Below are 24,748 nucleotides of genomic sequence, written 5' to 3'. Positions count from 1 at the left end.
CTTTTTCATTCGTCGACCGATGACGAGTTGACAAAGAAAAAAACCTCCAAACAAACCACCAAGTCCTTGGCCATCCTGACTAAGCCAGGTCAGAAAACCTTCCCTCAGTCTAAGGGCAGGTCCGACTTCAAACCTTGCGCTTTCAATGGCTTCAAGGGGTTTTGGGGCCGCGGTACACAGAGGCCTGACAGGTCGCCCAGTGACCACAGGAGGAAGCAGCAGAAGACTTCGAAGAGTTTTTTCCACACCCCTCCTCCGCTCCCACCTCAGACACCAAGAAGCAGTGATGTCACGGCTGGGGAACACAGCTCGCCTGTAGGGAGCTGGCTGGCTCTCTTCCAGGACAGCTCGGAGTGTTATTTCGAGAGTCCAGGGATACTTTCTATAGTCTCCATGGGCTTCAGTCTTCCTCTTCCTTTTCCTCTACCATCCTCTCCTCCTCTAGGTCGATAAAGTCTCCGGCCCTTTTACGGGAGAGCCTTTCTCTTTTGGAGATGCAGGCAGTGAAACTGGTTCCTCAGTCAGACAGGGGCTCCGGCTTCTACTCCAGGATGTTTGCAGTACCCAAGAACAACCAGGCTGGCCTGAGGGTAGACCTGGACTTTTCATTTCTTAACCTGTCTTTAGCACTTGAACGTTACAAAATGATTACTCCTGCACACATAGAAGAGTCTCTGTACGCAGGGTACTGGATGTGTTCCCTAGACCTCAAGGATGCAGACCTTCATGTCCCTATCTATCAGCCACATCAGAAATTTCTGCGGTTCACAATTGTCATACCACTTCCAGTACAAGGTGCTGCCTTTCAGCCTCAACTCAGCGCCTTGTGTGTTCATGAAGCTGATGAATGCGGTGGCTGGTCTCCTCTGCCTGCAGGGCCATCACCTATACCCTTATCTGGATGACTAGCTGGTCTGGGCCAGTTTGCCCATGGGGGCAGTGCACTGCTGCCAACAGCTGGCACACAGTCTTCACCAGCTGACTCCGCCCAGCATCTGGTGTTACTTCGTGTGCGCTGGGACATGGCAGTGCAGCGGGTTTTCGCACGCCCGAGAGGCTCCTCTCCCTCTGCAAGGCGATAGGGCACTTTCTGGCCAACTCAACCACCACAGCATGGTGGTTCCAGCACCTTCTGGGACTGATGGCATCTTACATGGCACGGTCCAGCACACCCGCCTCAACATGAGGCTTCTTCAGTTCCACCTGGCGGCCAATTGAGACCAGAAAATAGGGTTGCAGTTGGACAGGATTCCAAACCCCCGCTCCTACTCGCGGATATTCGCTGGTGGCTGATGGACTGCAATGTGGCAGTGGGGGCTCCCTTTACCTGACCGGAACCCACTATGGTGGTGAGGACAGATTCCTCACTGTCTGGCTGGTGGGCTACTTTGTAGAGCTAGTCCATTCATGAAGCATCCCCCAGGGCAGAGGCATTCCTGCATATCAATCTGCTCGAACTCAGAGCGGTGGGCCTGGCGCTCAAGGCCTTTCTGCCTCTCTTCAGGGACACTGCGTTTCTGGTCAGAACCGACCACTCCATGACAATGTTTTACCTGAAAAAGGGTGGCATCCGTTCTCCGCCAGCCCCCCTCCCCCTTTTGTGCATGGAGACGGTGGCGTTCTTGGAAAGGGCCTTCACGGAAGGGATTTGGCTTTCAGGGGGCCACCTCCTGAGGGACAGCAACTTGGAAGCAGACTAGCTCACCCGCTTGGGGTTCAACACCTACGAGTGGGAGTTAAACATCAACTAATTGTTGCCCTTGTTCCAGAGATGGGGTGGGGGGTTTCCGGATCTGGGCTTGTGTGAATCTCCTCTGAATTCCAAGTGCCCCCATTTAGCCTCTTGGGTGGGCAGGGGCAAGGATTCTCTGGGACACGTTCCAGCTCTACTGGCTCTGCCGCAGGTGCTATGCGTTTCTTCCTCCACCGTTCCTCCAGCAGACCCACCGCAAGTTCCGGACTGGGCTGCAGCATCATCCTGATCGCTCTGCACTGGCCATCGAGGGCCTGGTTCTTGAATCTACAGCAGTTGTGCTCCCAGGGACTTGACCGGTCTACCTTCGATCCCCAGCAGGTTCTTCCTGATGCAGCGGGGCGGGGCAGTAAAGCACCCGGACCTGGCCAGGTTGACCCTATCGGCCTGGTACCTGACCAGCTGAAACTCCACCATGCTCAATTCTCTGAGGACAACTGGGGCATCATTCAGGAGGCAAGGAGGACCTCTACGCGGGCCCAGTACCAGAGCAAGCAGACAAGATTCTGCCACTGGACTGGCAGCAAAGGACTTGACCGCCTGACCGGTTTCTTGGACGACATGCTGGCCTTTTCCGCACATCTGGCTCGGTCTGGCTTTCAGGTAGACACCTGCTTCACCTATCTGACGGCCATTGTAGCCTACAACAATATCTTGCAGCACATTTTCTCAGTGGCCAACCAGGTGGTTAAAGCCCACCTCAAGGGTTCGTCCAGGCTTTTTCCTCTGGTGCACAGGCCTCATCCGGTCTGGGACCTCAGCGTGGTTCTGGCAGCCTTGCGGCGAATGCCATTTGAGCCGATTGCCTTGGTGGACGTCAGACTGCTAATATTAAAGACAGTGTTGCTGATGGCACTCACGTCGGCACGCAGTATCAACAAGCTGCAGGCTCTACCTTCATGTGAACCCTTCACCGCGTTTCACAGTGACAAGGTCATCTTGCACACGCATCCTGATTTTCTTGCCCAATGCAGTCACTCCATTCCATTTGAATCAGGAAATCTGTCTCCCAGTGTTCTTCCCAAAGCCACAGTCGGAAGCCGAAGGAGCTTTTCATTCCTTGGACCTCAAGAGGGGTCATCAAGTTCTACCTCTCTCTGTCAAAATCCTTCAGGAAGTCTGAGGGATTGTTTGTCAAGTTTGGGGGCACATCTCCTGGCACCGAGGTGTCCAAAGCTTCTATCACCCAGTCGATGGTCCATGCCATTTGGGAGGTGTAGACAGTAATGGACAAACCCGTTCCTGAGGGGATTCATGCCCATGCGGTCAGTGCTAAGGCCACGGCCAGGGGCATGCTTCTTGGGCCACTCCATCAGTGTTCTGTAATCACTATTCCCTGGAGACCAGTTCCAGGTGACATACGGATTTCGTTCAGGCGGTTCTGAAGAACCTTTTTGCTTCATCCTAGATATGAGGCAGGTTATCATAGCTCCACTCTATGATCTTGTTCGGTGGAATCACCCACAATGATGGAGGAAAGGGGACGGGACGTACGAGTAATTTAAGTTACTCACTGTAGTGACTAGAATACTCCTAGTCCTTAGTCCCCTTTTCGCCATACGTCCCACCCACCTTCCCCCGCTTTTATGCCAGGGGCTTAACTGTTGATTATAGCCAGGTATTAAAGCATCAGCTGCGTTAAAAGGGGACTGAGGTGGGGGTGTTCCCATGCCCAGGGCTGTGCACCTGCGTGCTGGACTAAATTTAAAGGGGAAGCTCAATTCTTCGCTGCCAAAGGTTACGGTACCGTCCCCCATATTGGGGGATGCCCACAAGGATGGAGGAATGGGGACTAAGGACTAGGAGTACTGTGAGAAACCAAAGGATGTCTCACTTGCTAGCCCCGGGGGATCGATCTCTCTCTCATTCTCTCTCTTTCTCTCTCTCTTTCTCACTCTTTCTCTCTCTCTCTCTCTTTCTCTCTCTCTCTTTCTCTTTCTCTTTCTCTCTTTCTCCATTTCTCTTTCTCTCTCTCTCTTTCTCTCTCTCTTTCTCTTTCTCTCTCTCTTCCCTCTCTCCTCTCCCCCCTCCCCAAGGCACGGCCATCGCCTTTGGATCCAGACACTGGGGGTGGACCAGTGTGTGAGGGTTCTTAAGGTAGTGGGGGTGAGGCCACCGATGGTGAGACACAATATCCGCCCCCCTTTCCTGCACCCATACCCCATTCAATTATATAGGATTCTCCAACGTCCCAACTCCTGTTTCTACACAAACACTGGGCCGTGGAAGACGACGACTGAGAGTAAAGAGGCTAACCCTTACATATCTCATTGGACATGTCCCATTTGTCAGGTCAGTTACTTGACCTTGATCACATACATCTGATACCCATTAGTTCTCCATACATGGATTAAAGGAAGAACATAGAGACACATTATGAGAAGGAGCAGATCCTCCAGGGTGAAGGCAAACCCACTGGAGCAGGACGACCGATCGAGGGATAGAGAGACCCTGAAGATCCCTGCAGGAGGTTGTTTCCTGGGGGAAACCGTGAAATAAACAGAGAAAGCCAAATCCCAGATTCGAAGAAGCCTGCGTTGAGTTTCAAGGACGCCAGCAACCCTCCCGGTTGAATGACAGAGTTAGGGAGGCGGGGCCAAGATTATGTTATCAACCTTGACTTGTGAATCAAAGCCGCAGAGAAAAGAAAGGAATGCACACAACCGGTGAGTTAGTGAGACATAAAAGGCCGGCTTGTGTCAAGGAAAGATTGAAGCCGCAACAGTGTTATCTTACAATTGAAGGTTGCGTGCATGCTGATGAGACGTGAAAGAAAGTAAATCAGTAATTAACTTAAGATTCTGATAACTGTGAAGCCAGTGAGCCTGCGGAGGTCTATGGAAAAAGTTTTGCACATTTGAAAAGTCTTCGACCTCAGTGAAAGGTCCGCACCCAACTTAGGGAGACCTGGAGTGTGATAGTAGTTAGGAGAAGGGAACCCATAACGAATGTGAATAAAGCTTGGAGAAGGGAACCCCTGCAAGTGCTGTGATTGCAATGTCCGAGCCTGACGGAGGGAGACCTAGGTGAACTTTGGTTGAACTGTGAAAGAACTTTTGGAAAACTGGAATAAGTGACTTTAAGGTGGAAGGCCAAGCGGGCCTCGAACTACGTGTTGAACTGTCTTTTTCTGATAAACTGAGTCAGTTTGTGTCATCCTGTTTACGGGGACCGACTTACTCCACATAAGGTTTTGTTAGTATAGGCCATTTTGATTTGGTATAGACGGACTAGGACTGTGTTTTATTTATTTTGATGTTAGAGACTACTCCCATCATAGATATAGGGCAAAGTAGGAGTTTTTCCAAACACCAAGAATTGAATAACGTTTTTGAAACTTGTAGCTATTGTGTCATTGTCATACTTGTGAATCCATGCCTCCCTTATAGTTAATTTTTTCTTCACTACCTCAGTGGGTAGACTCTTTCCCAGGGAGATCTTCTCTTAGCAGGGGTCTTCAAGAGTCTCAATGGCATTAGGCTAGAGGCCCCTAGGGATACTGGTACACACGCCAAGGGTGTCATCTGACTCTACCATGCCTGGCATTGAGGGGCTAAAGAGCCCCTTTTCCAGACACCATTCCCCTTGGATAGCACACTTTGTCCCCAGAGTCTTTGTCACACTTGCTTTGCTTTTCCCCTTTAACAACTGGCTTGCTCGCTACTGTATAATAATTGCACCCTGTTTAGTTATTGACTCTATCTTTACTATCCTATGAATGACATGCCTGGTAGAAATATCTTCCAATCTAATAAATACAAATAAAACCTACAAAATGTACAGTACACTTGTTCTGTTTAGTTGTGTGCCTGTTGCTACGCTAGTATCAATGGTATTAAATTTCACGGCTAAGGAGGTATACCCCTTTTGGGATAAAGCAGCTTCTCTCCTGTTACTCCCTGGCTGACCATGAGCACTATACATAGGGCAACATCCCTATACTTTATATGGGAAGTAAAGACTGCACCAGAGGATGTGCAGGCCTACTGTGTGTGCATGTCAAGCGCAGGTCTTCCTTGTGTTTGTTCTTTCCACTTGGAAAGGAAGGGTCTCTGACCTTCCCCCGAAGCCTCCTTGGCCACAAATTGAGGAACGGCATTAGTTGTAATTGGTGTCATAAAGGAGTGCCTTAACACCAGCATCTTCTTCAAGGAGTTTTATAATAGCTTGTTTGACACACACAAACACACTGACACACAGACACATACCACCCCCCCTCGCACTATATGGGATTGGATTAAAATGTTCTTTTTAAATGTTTAAGCAGGAAGTTGACTTGTTGTTAGAGGTGGCTTTTGTGTTTTTTATTTTTTTATTCACTTTTAAAACACCTTAAATCCTTATTGTTTATCACAATTTAAATAAATTGTGTTCGCTAATTATGCATTTCCTTCTTCAGTTTTTTTTGGCAGTTATTGTTCTTACACTTATTCTGCCAAAAAACAGCCAGTACATCAAGTGGATTGTTTCGGCTGGCCTGGCCCAAGTCAGTGAGTTTTCTTTCGTCCTGGGAAGCAGAGCTCGCAGATTAGGAATCATCTCGAGAGAGGTAAAATACGTAGTTTGCTTACTTATCGTTCACTTCAAATATATGTGTGCAACAATTCAATTACAGTTGAGAATGACAATTATTTGTCTACAGATACATTCAATGCATTTAAATAAAATTGATTTAATTAAATGTGATCTTTCAGATAGAGCTATCCTAGTCAAATGTAAACATGTTGCAAAAATAATTTGCACTCAACAAATACATTAAATGTGTCTGACATGATCTCAAATGTTAAAAGTACATAAATTGGGTGCAAAAAATCTGCTTTCAATATTATATGATCAAAAAAGAAATGGGAAGTGAATCATAGTTTTGGGGGTAACAGTAAAAAAAGGACATGCCAAATCAATTCCACCTTTTTGGCATCAAAGAGAAATTTGAGCATTAAAGTTCAGCATGTTAAGATGCAGCCTAGCAGTATAAAAAACAATCTTTCAAAAACAGACCAGATCAAATATGATTGGGGTCCAAAATGAATAATTAAGTTATGACACTGGTTGTACATTTTGATAACTTGTCTGGTCTTTCTCTAATCCTGGAACGTCTGCGATAGTTGGTCAATATCTCTGTATTAAATTATTGCATTCGACACCAGAGAAACATTTATCTACATCAATTTTAATAGAAATTAGATCATATTTAAAATGAGTGTCCCAAGGAATAAAGCTAATCCTCTCATTCAGGGCTCCAGATAAGGCCTTTTTACGCATGAAAATCTTGTAAATACACAAGCTTTATTATTTTCCTGGGTACATTTACACACAGGTTTAGAGCAGAGGGCAGAGCAAAGGTCAGGTTACTTGACAGAAACCAGAAGGCTTCTTGCGATTTTTATCTACATGGATATAATTGTAAACCACCTCTGAAACAGAATGCATTTCTCTGAAGCCTTTTAAAAAAATAAACTGCACACTGATAGAAGGAATGGTTTCTTTCCATTCAGTTTCAGAAGCACTATGCATGTTTTCCTAGAATTTTAGGATTGTATAATTAATACGATGGAAAACTAAGTTGCAATTGACATTTCTTTTTTTTTTTTTTTTACAAGTTATGCTTTTTTTTCCAGTGAAAGCAAACCAGTATTGCACAATTGTATTTTTCAGAGTTCCGGTGCTGTGTGCATAATCATGCAGAGCAGATCATTTTTACACTTTAATTTAATTTACAGTCCAATTATAAAAACAGTGTGTAAAATGATGACTATGCACAGTCTAGTTTACATCCATTCAACCTGCAGTCAATGGGGTACATTACTATAAATGGTCAGTGGCAGCAGAGTCTTTGCTCAAGGGGGACTAATTGTCATTACACTGATCACAGGTGTTTTAGCCTCTCAAATCTTCAAGACTACAAATAAAACATCCAAAACGTGACTCAAGAAAGTGCAAGCGCTGTTCAAAAACAAACAAATGAAAGTTGCGTTGGTAATTGAATAGAAACTCAGCAAAAACTGTCCGTGTGATAATCCAGATGGGTATTTAACTTTATGTAGCGCTTCATAAATGGTTTGTCATACATCTAGGTACTGTGATCATTATACCTTAGTAGATACTCAATTAACCACCCCTGAAGGATGTTAGCCAATAAGATAGCTCAGCAGGTTGAGCACGCATTGCTGCAATCTCTTTGTGATCTGTGGGTTGCGGGTTCGAATCCTGCTAGTCCAACTCAGCCTTTCATCCTTTCGAGGTCGATAAAGGAGTACTGACTTTGGTTTAGTGGTAATTGGGATAAATATGTTCTATGTACAGCGCTTTGCCAAAAGAGTTATATAAATAACCATTTGACCACTAAATTAGATATAGAATTTAGCATGGAGTCCTTGCCTCTCTGCACTGTTGTTTCATAACATTGGCATACCATTAGGTAGTAATAGCTCCAGGAAATTAGGACTTTCATTAAACATCAAAAGACAATTCTGCTATCGAATCTCCAAATACACAATACCAATTCATGTATGCTTTACTATGTAATTGGCTAGGTTTTTGTGATTTCAACATTTAAATATATTCAGGAGAGCTCAAATGGCCAGAAATAATGAAAGGTGTATTCTGTCACAATCCAGAATGCTGCCGCATAGTAATGATTTCCATACAGTTTTTTCCCCCGTCGGCTGGATGTCGCATACATTTTACTCTCTTGCAAAGGAGAAAAGTAATTTTTACTCTCTTAAAATCACATTTACTCTCAAAGTTTAAAAATAGAGAGTAAAATACTCCCACCTCAAAATCTTAACTGGAGCACTGCTCTCATTCTTCCAAATAGTTCTTAGAATATTTTCAGTGAAAATTGCCTTTGAAGATACCAAAATGGCTGCCGGGACGCGAACACCGTGAGGAGAGTGATCCTGCCCAGTGACGCCAAATAAAGCAGATTCCGGTAAGCAGCCCCCCCCCCTCGGGTAGTGAAAGTATGGGAGGAAGTCTGGACAGCAGGATGTGCACTCCTAGAACTACAGGGAACCTCACTGGATCGGGTCCGGAGCACTGAAGCAGCGGACGGGACCCCACCCATTTTCTGAGTTGGTGTCCGTGCGCAATCAACGGAGTACTTGGCTGGAGCGGAAAGGACAGTGATAACACCTGATCCCTCCCCCCCTCCTTGTTTTGGAGGGAGGGAGAGATTATTACTGGTACTGTGCCGCAGCCCCCAAATTGATCATTCTGCATCCAGGCCGGCACAAGGCTTGGATTGGGACATTTAGGCTCCTGGCAGCAGAGATGCGATGGACTAAAGGCGGTGTGGCATACAGAGGAAGTGGAGTCGGGAGAGGCTTGGCTGGGCACAGTTCACATCATCAAAAAAGCTTAATCACTGCTGTGCCCCCAGAGGCAATTGCACAGGGCGGAGGACCCCCCCCCCAGAGGTCAGTAACATTAACTCTGAATATCTTGACAATGAGGGTTTGGGGAGAAGATAACAGGAGAGACTGACTGGCGATTTGTCCCCACCTACCCTCGAAACCCCAACAGTTAGTGGATGCACTGCCATGAATTAGCCACAGGATAGAGAGTGAGCCAGACTACTACTGGCCGCCTCACGCCTAAGGCTAGATGAAAGAGGAGTAAGTGGGTAGTGTGGTGCCCAGCGTTCTCATCTAAAGCAGAGACAGTGTATATATCTCAGCAGGTGTGTCACTGGCGGGCCTGGACTGTGAGACGGGGGTGACGGCCCACGATTTAAGGCTGACTATAAGCTAGAAAAGGTATTAGGCAGCAGAACTGTTCTTGCTCCGAAAATTGCCTTAAGCTTCCCCTAGCCACTGTACACAGATGTTGAGGCAAAAATCCAGAGAACCTAAAGAAGGGGTCCCAACTCCCAAAGTGCTGAAGAAGCAACAAGAAGGTATGCTGCAGAAGCTGAGGTGAAAGGAAGGGGAGACAGGCCAGAGGATGAGCAGACCCTCCTTCAGATGCAAGAAAAGGCTGGGGCCCTTACCTCTCCTGATGGAGGGCCAGGCAGTAACTAAAGAATTACTTCAAGGACTTGAATACGCTCAATGAAACTCTGCATACACAACAGAGCCTAATCAGAGCGGAGCTGGCCCAGTCTTTGCAAGCGATGAGGGGGATATTACGGAATTAGGGGAACAAACTGATGTGACTGAAAATGCTATAAAGGAGCTAGTGGAAGATACACGCAAGATAAACATTATGGTAGAACCGCTCTCTAGGGTTGCACATACCCTGGAGAATCAAACTGAAGACCTTGAAAACCGCTCAAGGCTAGTTAACATTAGGGTTAAAGGGCTACCTGAAGCCGTTGAGGACATAGAATTGTGTGATACGATGCAACCGGTCTTCGTTGACTTGCTGGAATTAGAACCAGGTGGGGAGGTTCCCCTGGACACGATTCACAGAGTGGCACCTAAAAGGGGGGAGCCGGATGGCAGGACAAGAAATGTGATGGTGGTGTTTCAGCAATACGGACAGAAAGAGAACATTCTATTCGCATCCGGAAAGGCAAGTCCCATCAAAGTCAATGGCACAGAAATACAGCTTTACCAAGACCTAGCACAATCCACCCTTGTGAAGAGGAGACAGATGGGCCCAGTCGTTAAAGCACTGATCCGGGCGCAAGTAAGATACAGTTAGACATTTCTGTTTGGACTACTGTTTTCCTGGGAAGGTTGTCATCACTGTAATGCTACATGTGAGGAGGAACTTTAGATGTTGAACCTTGAGAACAACAGAAACAGGAACCAAGATCACAACAAGAGATAGTCAAAATGAAGAAGTGGGAATGGAGGAAAGTTCCAGAGGCATCGCACGGAAAGAGGGCCCTGAGTGGCCCAGGCAAAATTGATTTGGGGACTCCTTCCTGTGGGGACGAGTAGGCTGGCCGAATCTTGTGTGGGCCTCATACAGACGTAGAAGGTGAGGAATGTAAGATCCCATCAATGTGGAATGTACCACCCAAGGGAGGGTGGACAGAGGGTGCGGACACAGGGAAATGTGGGAGGACACCCTGGTTGGTCCTTGAAATTAGGGGAGGGAATGGGTCCTAGTAGACCCACACTGGTTATCTCCGGGTGCCAAACGAGACTCTGTTCCCATGGCTGGTCGCATGGGAGGGGGCTGAGTCTGACCGGAACGGTTGGGGAGGGTGGAAGGGGGTGTGGAGGGAGTTGGGGGGGGGGGGCCAGGAGAGGGCTATGGGTTGGATGCAGGAAGGAGAGAGACAGCAGCAATCACGGGACAGAATATGCCAAAATGGTTATGGGGGTAAACACCAGTTCCACTTGTTGACACTGAATATTAGGGGTCTGAATTCCCCAGTTAAGACGTACAGTGGAGGATTATTTGGGGCAGGGGAAATCGGATATAGTGACCTTCCAGGAGATCCAATTAAGAAAGGCGGATAGCGGGCGCTGTTGCACAGCTTAGAAGATGGCTGCTGCCTCAGAGAGCTAGCTCTCAGCAACACCAATATCCTTTAATATCCTTCTCACGGCCCGACGTACAAAGCTGATGCCAGCACGTGCTTGGTGAACCGGCAATGCACATTTTGTAATACTCGCTGAGGCTCACAGTGACCGTCACCCGTGTCGGAGCCCCTGCGGCCGGAGTCTGGCATCCATTTGCCCCCTGTGTCGGGGTTCCTACCCTGCTGGAGTGGGCTGCGATGGCCTGCTCGCCCCGTGTGGGGCCACATCCTGTGGGATTGAGCCTGCCCCTTCATACATTGCTCCTCCTCCCCTGCATGTGGCAGGGTTGTCTGGCGCCGGAGGAGTGTTCGACTTGGATCAACCCGCTCCGCAGCTGCACCCTGCAGGGAATCTTCTCTGACGCCGTCCTTTGTCGGCACTTCGATCTACTGCTACTCCTCTCCCGCTCGTGGCAGGGCCACCTGAGAGCCAGAGGATTACTGGGAAGGATGACCCTTTACACCACCTACGGTCAGGCGCTGTGACCTGTACACAGGGGAGCTGCAGCATCCTGACTTTGGAGGCCAACTGCTGGGACCATCAATATTGGATTTCCTCTGGCGAGTCTTGACTCCACCTGCAAACCCCCGCCCCGCCTCATCCTCCTATATACCTGCTACCTCGCTGGCTGCTGTGTGGGGCTGGGCCTTGCCCCTCCCCTTCGGGACACTGGACTTGGTTTCCCTCCGTGAGGGGGAGTGCGTCCTGATCGACTGCCTGGTGGGCAATAGCAGGGCATGGCAGGAGACCCCCAGCTGCGCTACTGGAGGCTACTGGCTGCTGGGTGGGACCCGAGCTGTGAACACCTTGGGGTTCAGGGGGGAAGGCACCCGGCATCGTTCGCCCCCCCTGCTCTATGGGCCCACATTCTCCTTATAGTGCACATTGTCAGTCCCTCCTTGTCTTCCCATTGCAATCCCTAGACCACCGGAGGGAAACCCATCATGGGACTCTTGGGAGACCTAGTACCCCAAGCTGGCACAGAAACCACTCCTTTAGGAGCTGCTGGAACCGAGGCACCAGACATCTGCTAGGGGGGAGGCCTTCTTGGAGCGTGTTGGGGGGGGGTCCCCACTGGAATCCGCTGGGTTTGACCCTACCGGCGTCTTGGAGAGGGATCCTCGCACTCCTCGATTTGACACTGCGGGCCCAGGGACTTCTTTCATAATTACATTTGCCGTCCCCCGAGCGACTCCTGCACAGTGCTGTGGTCCCTTGCTTGTGACGCGAGGTTGAAGCACACTACCACTGACCATATTATTATGTCACGGCTACGCTCCTTGTGACAATGGGAATCAACCGGAAACAAGCTAAAATGGACCAATTCACGAGACAGGATCACCCCCCCCCACACTCCCAATTCTGCGCCCCCCGAGGCAGTTGATATGGCTACACTCAATCAGACGTTAAAGCGCCTGAAGAGCAGTAAGGACTCCCTTGTATAAAAAATCCACATGCTGACCTGTGGAGAGGTGAGCCATACAAATTGATAAACTATGCAGCTGGATGACGGAAGCAGGGCAGCGAATCGGGGATACAGAGGGCAGAGCAACATCCCTGCAGAGAGAGGTTGTGACCCTGCAGCAGTCGGTGAGGCGGGTGGAGGCAAAAGAGCGAAGACTTGGAGGGGAGGTCAGGAGGAACAGTATCCGCATTGTGGGGGTTGCTGAGTCCGCTCACATAGAAAATATGGAACTATTTGTCGAAAAACTCCTCATAGAGATACTAGACCACCCTCCTCTGTCCTCCATTTTCCTGTTCGAGAGAGTGCATCGCTCCTTGGCGGCAACTAGACCGCCAGAAAGCACCAGGAGGTTGAGGGGCAAATTGGAATCACAAGCAAATCCTCACATTAAGGGTGAAACCCTTGGTAAAGACAAACAAGGCTTGTGACTCAAGAGAACCGCTTTCTTGGGAAAATCAGGGGTACCATCTCAAATCCTCAACTAACATTAAATTCATCAAGGATGAGGGATCACAAAGTTGTAAGGTCTGAAACAATTGCATATTTTAATTAATAATCAATACAAAATACATTATACAAATTCAATACATAAGAATAATAATTCTCTCACAGAGCTCATCAGGAGAGTATTGTAAAAAAGAAAATAAACAAAGAATGTAAATGTACACGAATGATGCAACTTGATTCCACAAGTTAGTCCCAATAATGGGAGCCTAGATAATTAAGTGGCTTATACAATGTGATAATACATGAACAAATTCATTTGTTTACTCTCCCACTTATCATATGTACTATTCACACTCGTACATGAATTGTTATTCATTCATACAAACACAGAGGAATTAGATAGAAAAATAAAAACAAGCCCAACATGTTTCTTTCTTTAGGAAATTATTTCATGGAAATTCTTCAGGGGCAGAAATAACATTGGGATCATTGCATGGTGTCAATGACCAGATTCTTTTACAATTAATAATTGTCTTCAAAGTTCAAGTATTTTGGCTGAAAGGGAGTCCAATCTGTCAATTCAAGGAATTGTAAGTGGAGGACTCCAGAGGATAGCTCCCCCTACAAGAAAGCAGTACAGAAAAACAGTAAATCAATTACCTGTTTATGATTTTGTATGGTACAAATCTACTGGTACCCTGGACACGTGGTAAATACAGTGCCAGGTGCGACAAAGCTTCCAAATAGCTGAGTCCACACGGTTTCATATGATAAATAGGGCTCAAGTCCTCTGAATCCCATCATTGTAAAGGCATCAGTAGGGTATCTTAATTTTCCATCACTCAAAAGAATAAGGAGGGGTTACACTAAAACAGTCCCCAGATTGGGGATTTGAGAAAGGGGTAAAGAGAGAGGAGGAAGAAGAAATCGGCACAAGGAATTGGCAACCTTTAATCGGACCGGTCATCTTGTAGTCCCCAGTACGGGGTTTATAGAATCGTACAACAGCCAATCTCCAAGCTGAGGAGATCTTATTCAGCAAAACCTATTAGAAAAATTACTCTTGCTGACTTACCACAGTTTTACAACATCTGCTTCTCATAGGACTATAGAGGTCATCCGTCCATCCTTCCATTAATGTGTAGGTTGTAACTATTGAGGAACCAGAATTACACGGTCACCTGTCTGCACAGGAAGCAAATCGGTTATCATTAGGGCTCTGCTTAAAAGGAGGAGGGACCCTATATCAAGATTGGTGAATGTGCACCGACTCTACGTATGGGGCACTACTTGTATTCGGCCCGAGTTGCAACAGTACAGCTCACTCGTGTCGGACATTAGATAATTATCACGTTCCAGTTCTAAATGGGATGTAACAAATAACAGATGCATTAGTTTAGATGTTCTATAATAACATTCCCGAACCAATTGTAAAATTGTAGCCTATTCATTTGGGTAATCATCTTAATCCATCAGCTTACCCAGAGGTCTTAGTAAAGTAGTGCTTGAATACGAGCCGGTCTTCTGACCCGGATTATGAATGACGGGATATCTCGTTGCCAAGAGGTATGTAGTCCGTTCGTGGTTTTAGAACGGTCTCAAATTTTCTCCCACCCGACCGAGGTGTCTATCCTCACAGAAACTGTTAGAGGGAGCAGAATATATTACACTGTTGTAAATTTCCTTCTCGTTCCCAAAGTCAACACGTGGGCATTCGGTCTGTGTTTATTCAAACTGTTTGTTCAAGGACCAACCGCACACTCATGGAGACATTCAATCTCATTTTTAAAAGGAAGGAAGAAAAACCTGCTTACCTTAAAGTGAATCTGTAGCCGGGTGAGGAAGCCGAACTCCTATGCTGGAGGTGCCGTTTCGTCTAGCGTCTGCCTCTCAGGTCCGTAGATGCATATATGTGTGTTCTCCAGCATGGGGTCTGGCATGGATTCACATGCTCATGAATATTCCCCGTCGTCAGGCCGGGAATCCTCTGTATAGAAAAAAATCAGTATCGGTTTTGTTTCTTTCTTAGTAGTAACCAATCACTGGTATCTGGGTCATACTGCCCCCAGCCAATGACTGCCCTCTCCCTAAGCCCCGCCTCCGGCAGCCATCCTCAGATTTTTACCGCACGTTCAAGTGTTGGGAGTCCTCGTGCTGTAGCTCTCGAGCTTTTGCTGCATTTTCGCACCTTTTCAGGAGATTTTTCCCATTTTTCGGTTAAATAGAGCCTCAAGCTCCACCGTTTATACATCCAATCAACGGGGACCCGTTTCAGAGTTTTCTACGCCCCTCAAGGGTGAAGATTTCGCTGAGTTACGCTTTTGGAGGATTCCAGAAGTTCCAAGGCCTACCCCGGACATGGCCCAGGAGAAAGGAAGCTCGACGCCCGGGAAGCTGATCAGGACCTGCCCTGGATGCCAGCTTCAGAATGTTTTCAAGGAGGACGAGCATTCGTTATGCCTCTACTGTCTCCATGAGGACAGGACGCACAAGGAGAAGGACTGTGCGTTTTGTGGGAACATGTCGGAGCGGACCATGAAGGATCGACACCTCCGTCTCGCCAACTGGCTGGAAGGGAAGAGCCCGTCAGGCGAGAAGAAGAAAAAGAAGTCCGAGGGGTCTTCTAAATCCTGTGAGGGTGCCCCAGCGACGGGGGCCCAACAAAAGGCTAAGCACCGTGAGTCCGCGGGCACCGGGAGCGCCGAACGGTCGGGCTCCTTGGCTGCCAGGCAGGGCGCATCCTCCCCAGCGCCATCAACCACGAGCCAACGCTCTGGCTCGGGTAAGAGGAAGTCCGAGAACCTGGCAAAGCTTCTGGAGAGGCCCCGGTCGATATCGAAGATTCCGGCAGAGGGGGTGGAGCGAGGCTCGGACCCTCCCCCCAAGGTGAAGGCCCCAGGCATCCAGAAGGTGGCGATGGCCTTAATTCACCCTGCTAAGACCTAGATTGAGGATGCCTGTGGGGGCTACACCAGTGGAGGCGCCCTCAGGACCCAGAGTCTCCCTGCCACCATGGAGGGAGTCGTCTTTCAGGGCCTTTGAGAAGACCCCCACAAAGTCCTCGTTGGAGAAGGTGGGGGAGGGGCTGATGGCCATCGTGGATACGGACACGACCTCTGAAGAAGAGCTCATCGAAGTCGTGGAAGAGGCCCAGCCCATCGGGAGGGATCCCGACGAGGGCGACGACGAGAGTGACGTTGTCGCCGACAAGGCTCCTCAAGAGCCCTTGCGTCTGTCGTTTCCGGCGCCGCAGGACACCTCGGCAGCCATTTTGTCAGCGATTCAGTCCTTATGCTCGGAGATAAGGACAAGGTTGCCCCTTCCCCCGACGGAGGTACCTGAGCCAGACCCGACGGGGCAACCGGAGCCAGGACCTTCGGAGAGTCCACCGCATAAGAGGAGGAAGACGCATGCTACGCCACCTCTCCCACCTCTGCGGCCTGCTCTGCCTTCCCCCGGTCTACTACCCACGGGGATGATACAGGCACGGACACGGCTACGACAGGTACAGATGACGACAGAGGCGACGACGGGACGTGTCCCCCGTCACCCCCTGCTCGGGCGTCCCCGCCCGACAGGATTGGATCCTTTCATGCCATGATTTCCAGGGCATCCAAGCTTTTTCAGCTCTGCCCAGAAGAAAAGAAGAAAGAAGGATTCCTTTACCAGCGGCGCGAGGCTAAAAGGAAGACGGTCCTCGCCGTACCGCTTGTTGATGACATCTGGGATGAGGGGCTCGCCCTCCTCAAGAACCCCGCCATGGCACCGGCAAAGAGGGACCGGTACGAGAAGTACCGGGTCCCCGACGCTGCCCCCTTGTGCCTTCGGGCACAACCTACCCCAGATTCGGTCGTCTCGGCGGCGGCAAAGAAGAAAGCTGGGGGGGCATCGGCCTCGACATCAACTTCCCCGCCGGACGGCGAGGGCAGGAAGTTGGACACGATGGGGCGACGGATCATCTCATCCGCAGCGACGACTATCAAGGCGGCCAACACCCTGACTATCGTAGCCCGCTACAACAGGGAGTTGTGGTTCAAAATCGCCCCTCTGTTAGACTTCCTTCCGGATGCCAAAAGGGCTGAGGCCCTTGAAATCCTACAGGAGGGGGAGATCGCTTTGGACCACGCCATCACGGTGGCAACGGACATCGCCGAAGCCGGTTTCCGTCAGTTGGGCAACAGCGTTTGCTTGAGACGACGAGGATGGCTCAAGGCCACGGATTTCCGCCAGGACGTACAAACCAAGCTCTTGGACATGCCCTTTGACGGGAACAACCTGTTTGGGAAGGCAGTTTATGAGTCCCTTCAGGCCATCAAGACGGACACAGAGACTGCCCGGGCACTGGGAGTGCTCCAACAGCGACGGCCATCCTTTCGGAGCTCCGGAGGCAGACAAGGTGCCTCCAAGGGATCCGGCAGTGGCTCCTCCACTTATCGCCAAGCAGCAAGATCTTCGGCCCAGGAAGCCTACAGGGGACGCGGCAAGTCAGGTGGTGCCCGTCGTCGTTGACAAGGAGGTCAAGGGGGCAAGGCAGCCTCCAAACAAGATTGAACCGACTGTGGGGTCGGGGCCCCCGCCGAAGCACCCCCGGTGGGAGGCCGGCTGGCGAGGTTCATCAGCGTGTGGGAGTCCATCTCCACCGACCATTGGGTGCTGGACGCCCTGGCCCAAGGGCACGCCCTCGAGTTTCAGAAGAAGTGCCCTCGCGTTCCGCCCGTGGCCAGGAAGGAAAATCACGTCCCTCAACTACTGTTGGAAGTAAGGGCGATGCTCAAGAAGGGTGCCATCGAGCTCGTCCCAAAGAGGCTTCGGGGCTCCGGAGTTTACTCAAGGTACTTCCTCGTAAAAAAGAAGACAGGAGGATGGCGCCCCATCCTGGACCTACGACGACTGAACAAGTACATCAAGGCACAGAAGTTCCGTATGGTCACCCTCCAGCATGTGCTGGGACAGCTGGAGGAGGGCGATTTCCTGTCGTCGTTGGACTTGGAGGATGCGTACTTCCATATCCCCATTCTAAAAAGGCACCGAAAGTTCCTCCGGTTCGTGGTCCAAGGGCGGCACTACCAGTTCAAGGCCCTCCCGTTCGGATTGAAGTCGGCCCCCAGGGTGTTCACCAAGTGCCTCGCACCGGTGGCGGCACGCTGCGCCTACAGGGGATCCACGTCTACCCCTACCTGGACGACTGGCTCATCCAGGCAAGGACAAGGGAGCTCGCAGTGGAGCACACTGCGAAGACCTCCAGCTGCTCACGGACTTGGGATTCTCCATCAACTTTCCAAAATCCCACCTGGTTCCGTCGCAAGTCGCACTGTTTCTGGGTGCCAAGCTCGACACAGTGGCGCGGCTGGCCTCGCCGTCGGAGGAAAGGACCAGGACCATTCTGGGCAAGGTGCAGCGTCTGCTGGCCATGGACATGGCCAGGGTAAGATCTATCAAGTCCCTCCTCGGGATGATGTCCTCCTGCATTTATCTGGTGCGCCTTTGCAGGCTTTGGATGAGACCCTTACCGGAGTTCCTCGACGCCCGCTGGATCCAGTCGACTGGCAGCTTCGAGGACAGGATCCCTCTCAACGAGACGTTCCGTCAGGCGATCCGGTGGTGGGGTACCCGCTCTCATCTGTCGGCGGGCACGGACTTTCAGACCCCAGCTCACCAGGTGACGGTGACGTCGGACGCCTCCCTGGAAGGTTGGGGAGCACACTCCAGAGATCTTCACGCGAGAGGCCTTTGGCTCCCGGAGGAGAAGTCTCTCCACATCAACATCTTGGAGCTCTGCGCGGTGTTCTGGGCCCTCAGGTCCTTTCTTCCGTCCTTCAAGGGCAAGGTGGTGAGGATCTTCACTGACAACACCACCACGATGTTCTACATCCGGAAGCAGGGCGGAACCAGGTCCCCGGCCTTATCCAAGGAAGCCAAGGATCTGTGGCATTGGGCCGTCGCCCAAGGGATGTTTCTGGTGCCTCTTCATCTGGCCGGAATAAAAAACACAATCGCCGACTCACTCAGTAATGTCCAGAAAATCGGCCGTCTGGTTGCTGTACGAGGACGTGAACTTTATGAAAGCATTCTGTTGATTAAGCCATTATAAAAATTCATCCAGTTGTTCAGTGGTGCCTCTCCAAATGACAAAAATGTTGTCAATGTACGGACGCCATAACCTGATGCATTCCTGAAAGGGATTGGTATTGGTCATGATTGTCCCAACTTCAAAAAACTCCATATATAGATTGGCTACACTAGGCGCTAGTGTGGCGCCCATAGCTGTGCCCTGAATTTGTTTAAAGAAATTACCATTGAAGTGGAAATAATTCTCGGTTAAGGCCATTTCTGTGCACCATAAGATGAATGATATGGGTGTTTTAATGGTAATGTGATCCTTTAGAAGTTTCTCCTCTGGCATTTCGAGTGATGCCTGTTGTGGTATATTGGTGTACAATTCTGTTACATCTAAACTCAATAATAGTTCAGTGTGGGATTCGAAAGGTGTTCCTTCTACCTCCACAATAATTTGTGTTGTGTCCTGGACGTATAGCGCCATCGTTTTTACCAATGGTTATAAGAATTTGTCTGCAAAGCGGGATAGCCGTTCTAGGACTGAATTCACACCAGATACAATGGGTCTTCCTGGTGGCTGAGTCAGAGATTTATGAATCTTAGGAAGCACGTAAAATTGGGGGATTAAAAGTTTATCCTTTACCAGGAAATGTGCTTCTTTCCTTGTAATCCACCCGCTTTCCTCCGCTTTCGAGGTTTTATTTGAGATGACCTTAGCTAATCTTGATGTCGGATCATCTTCAAGAGGTTGGTAACACGTTGGGTTCAGCAATTGTTGATTACATTCCAGTATATAATCTTCCCGATTGATAGTTCTCTTGAGTGTACGGGAACGCTTTTTTGTGACTAAAGTTCACCAGATCTTTATTCATTCTCCATACACATTCCTTCAGAGAGTCCTCTTTAAATGCAAGCATTTCAGTCAATAGGCTATCTAATTGTTTTTTATACAATTCTAGTGGAACTGCCTTTTTAATCTCTTCTTCTAGAGTCTTTAGGTCAACACGGATCTTCTCAGTCATTTCAGTGGCTGTATCGATTATGAGAATCAACCAATCTCGGCCACATTTATTGGCAACATAACTCCATTGGAGAACAAAATTGGCGTTATCAAGGAAGAGCCTCGGTTCATTGCGTGTTACGCTCACCTGGTTCCCACAGGGGCGTCGATCGGACCCGTACAGCTGCGGTCTCCACCAACGTGATGCGTAGTGCAGAGATGACTGTCTGGACTGGCCCACCTAATCTTGTCTGCTGGACTCGTAGAAGTATTCTCCTGCAAGTGGAGAAAGGGATTTAGCCACCCGTGGACTTTAGTGATGGCCCCCAACTGTTCTCGTTCTCCCCACTAATCACCTCCGATATCCCCTCTTGGTAACCTCACCTTATGTTTTTAAATGATGAGCTCTCCATCCTGCATGGCATGCAGGGGCGCGTAGATACCAGTTACTTCACTGGTTTGAAGGTTCTGGAGGAGTTCCGGAGGAATATTGACTCCAGTGTCTATAAAGTTCAAAGAGTTCAATATGTCCAATGTTCACTCTTGTTCCATTCCCTCGTTAGGTTGCAGCTGGGTCCAAAAGAATATTGCCTGGAGGCAGCTGACGGCGTTCAGGTAAGAGTCTGTATTACCAAACACTGTCCGGTAAAAGATGCATGTGTTTAACTTGCTGTTTTCTCTTCCTTTATAGGTGCGGAGTAGGAAGATGCAGCGAATTAAAGGATAATACCTCCAGTGGTAAAGCAGGTAAGCCTATGGTGGCAAAGAGATTATCTTTGTCGGTTTTCTCGGCTCACCTTGTTATTCCTTTTGTTTTCCCCCCAGGTGCTGGGTTTCGACGAAGAAAATGATGGAGGCAGCGCCGAGTCGAAAGATGCGGTGGACTGGTGAGTATAACGTGTTGTTGCTGCTAGTGAAGCGACGCGTGCTGAAATAATGTCCTTTCCAGGCTCGGAGCTGTGTTGGGTCTGGAATCAGGTAAGGAATCAAATAATGTCAGTAATCTAACCTCTTCTCCTTTCTTTTCCTTTTGTCTAGGAGCTACGGATTCGAGGCGGGCGTGGCAGAAGACTGGATGCTTACTTGCAACCGTGGTGAGCGTTACGCTGCAGGATGCAGAATAACACGAAGATTGGGCTGCTGTTCGGGCGTGGTTTAAATAGCCTGCAAAGTAGTCCCAGGTAAGAAGTTCCCCAGAACCACACCCGAGTTAAAAATAGTCCCTGTAATAAAATAGTCCCATCCAAGCCTCATGTTGGCTTGGACTCATTTGCAGTATGGTCTGCATAAGGTAAGTAAAGTCTATGAGCCTGGCGCCTATGGCGCCAGGACTGATTTCTATGATGAGCCTGGCACCTAAGGCGCCAGGACTGAATCCAAACAGCCCCCAGCCGGGGCTGTTGGGGTTTTAATAAGTATCTGGATGCCTGCTCCCGGGGCTGATGGACTCGATCCGGATGCCCGGGGGTAGGCATCATGACATTGCGTACTACTAGACAACTAGACCGCCTCCCGGGGCTCCGCCCAGGCCTATTATTGCTTGGATTCTCAATTAAAGGGACAGGGATGCTCTTCTCCGGACGGCCAGGGACAAGGGTGAACTTAGACATAGCTCCTCCACTATTAGACTTTTCCCAGATTTCAGCCAACAAGTGCAGGAACAAAGAAATCCTTTCCAAGCACTCAAAAACAAACTACGAAAGAAAACTATCTGCTATGCCATGTTATTCCCAACTAAACTCTGGGTCGTCCACGAGGGAAAAACGTGGTTCTTCACTATCCAAGCCTCACCGGATCTCTTTGTCTCAGAGCTGCCTGAAACTGAGGATGCACAGGCCGCCCCAGACTGACTCCTGGGCTAAGTTCTAGTTTATTCGCCTGGGTCTCCCTGTGTGGTGTACCCTCCCTTGCTCTCTGGCGGGTGGGCCGGGGCTGAAATGTTTATTGTTGTGTCCCTGAGAGTTTTGAGCACTTAGGCCACCCAATACACCCTGTTGGTGCAGTCACTGCATCTAGATAGTTACACTAGTTGAGTTGGGATGGGGAATCAGCCAGTATGCTTGTTTCTGCCGTTGGGTGGGGTGAGGGGGTTTGTTGGAATTGGTTATTTTTTAGGGTGCGCAGGTAATTCTTTTCATTCACTGCAATGTTACAATTCTACAGACGGCGATGGAATGAGGGTCATGTGTTGTCCCAGCCTGTACCTACCAAGATGTCCGATTTTCATCGCTCTTAATCATTATGTCCAGTAACTCATTGACCGTCATGTCTGGAATTTTAGGGGGATCACTAATCACAAGAAGCTTAGATTGGTGTTGAATCCCGCAAAACTGAATGGGGTCTCAGTGCTCTGTCTCCAGGCTGCTCCCGGTTGTCAGAGGCTGGGGGTTCACAGATATGTGGCATCAGACTCTTCACAATCCAGAGGAGTAGCGATTTATGTACACCAGTCCCTACAGTTCCGCTTTCATGAGCAATTGGCCAATGCAGAGGGTCTGTATTTGTTTGTTGCCGGGGAATGCCTGGGAATGAGGGTCCTGTTTAACGTACATGCCCCTAACTATAATTCGCCAAACTTCTTTCAGAACTGTGCTGCATTAACTCATAAATTCCCCTTATACACGGTCATATGGACTGCGGACTTTAGTATGGCACTGACGGTTGACATGGACCGATCTGCCTCCACACAATTGATGCCCCCTAAAACTGCAATCGCTTGGTGAGATATAGCAGAGTCCAAGGGACTGGTGGACATATGGAGACATATGCATCCAGACCTACGTTAATACTCCTTCTACTCGGGGGGGTGCATGGTTCAGCCTCTAGGATCGATTACATTATGCTCTGTCTCTCCCTGGCCGTTCCACACGGTACACCAAAATGCTACCCAGGTACTTGTCCGATCACTCCCCGGTCCTGGCCGTCATCCACCTTCCAGCATCTGTAAGCTGCCCTCCCCGGTGGCGCTTTCGCCCCTGCGCCCTCAAGGACGCAGGTTTTTGTGATGGGCTCAGGGACGAAATTGACGAATACTTCCCGAAATAATGTTGGTTATGTTTGGGACTACTGGATACTTTGGGAGGCCTCTTTAAGGTGGTATTTAGGGGTAACTGTATTTCCAGGACAAGCATGGTGTTGAGCTACCTACGTGTGACTCTCAGCAAGCTGGAGGGTGAGATAAGAGGGAGGGAGAGAGATCTGGATAAATTTGTGGGTGACACAGCTTTAGCTTTCAACTATGCTGAGGGCGGCAGGCCTAGCCGTACCCTGGCATGGCGATTCATAGGGAGAGGGCTCCGGTGGGTATACTTGAGATGGCAGACCCCAATGGGGTTTACTCAGGGACTCTACCGAAATAAACAGTAGATTTCAACATTACTATAAACAGTTGTACTCGTCCCAATTATCTGCCTCTCTTGAGGACATCAGATGGTACATTGACCGTATAGCCCTGAGTTGGTTGGACCCCCCTCAGGTGGAGCTTCTGTATTCTCCAATCACTGTGGAACAGATTATCAGGGTTATACAGGATCTCCCCCGCGGTAAGGCCCCGGGTCAAGATGGTATCCCTGCTGAGTTTTACAAAGAATATGTAGAGATTCTCGCCCCCACCTATGTAATATGTTTGAGGCATCCCTATCCGCAGGCGTGCTACTGGATTCCACCAGGACGGCGGTGGTCACACTGTTGCTCAAGTCCAATAAAGATCCCCAAAATTGTGCCTCCTATAGTCCCCTCTCGTTGGTTAATACGGATAATAAAATTTTGGCTAAGCTGCTTGCGGACAGGCTTCTCCCCATATGAACGCGTTGCTTCTCCCGTATCAGGCCGGCTTTATCCCGTGCAGGTCCACGCAGAATAACCTATGTCGCCTTTTCTCCATGATGCACAATGTCAACGATAAGGTCCCTGTGGTAGTCGCGGCCCTTGATGCAGAAAAGGCCTTTGACTCCGTCGAGTGGCCATTCCTTTTTGAGGTGCTTCGTAGGTCCGGACTGGGACTACGATACTTACCATGGATCCGTCTTTTGTACACATCCCCTGAGGCATTGAGTCTCACAAATCAACAGACTTCGAGGTTGATATACCCCACTAGAGGGACGTGGCAGGGCTGTCCACTTTCCCCTATCCTTTTTGCCCCGGAAATTGAGCCCCTTGCATGTGCTATCAGGGAGTTCCATTCTCATAGGGGAGTACAGGTACGATCAGATACTTCCATCATCTCACTCTATGCGGACCATATGTTGCTGCACGTCAAGCATCCCAAACAGAATCTTCAAACATTGATGCAGGAAATTATGGAATTTGGGGGCTTCTCAGGCCTACGTATTAATTGGAGTAAGTCAGAGATCTTACTGTTGACTCCCTCTGTCTCTCCTGCTGATGTGGGCAATGACTTCCGCTGGTCCCCCGGGGGGATGAAATATTTGGGGATTATGGTGTCTTCATCCCCGACCTGACTGCTCAAAGACAACTACTTAGCAACCTTTTCTCAGTTGGAACGCAGAGTATTTGTCTGGATCCTTTGCCCGTATCCCAGGCAGCCC

The 24,748-nt window shown here is 49.3% G+C and overlaps 1 protein-coding gene across 3 annotated transcripts in view; it reads left to right on the top strand.

Annotated features, from left to right (window-relative positions):
• TMCO3 (transmembrane and coiled-coil domains 3) overlaps positions 1-24,748 on the top strand; it is a 1,285,122-nt gene that overhangs the window by 1,060,205 nt on the left and 200,169 nt on the right. For 2 of the 3 annotated variants that reach the window (XR_011283572.1, XM_069637136.1), the window contains one exon: positions 6,153-6,302. The exons of the other annotated variant lie outside the window; for it this stretch is intronic. Coding sequence is in view for 1 of the 2 variants with exons in the window: in XM_069637136.1 (XP_069493237.1) it covers positions 6,153-6,302 (150 nt within the window). In the remaining variant the exon portion in view is untranslated. The remainder of the gene's footprint in view (positions 1-6,152; positions 6,303-24,748) is intronic. 3 annotated transcript variants of the gene reach the window in all.

Source organism: Ambystoma mexicanum, chromosome 7p, assembly GCF_040938575.1.
Source record: "Ambystoma mexicanum isolate Mex_15411 chromosome 7p, UKY_AmexF1_1, whole genome shotgun sequence".
Classification (NCBI taxonomy): domain Eukaryota; kingdom Metazoa; phylum Chordata; class Amphibia; order Caudata; family Ambystomatidae; genus Ambystoma; species Ambystoma mexicanum.
Note: the sequence above shows the minus strand (reverse complement) of the source record. Positions and strands in the feature narration are given on the sequence as shown.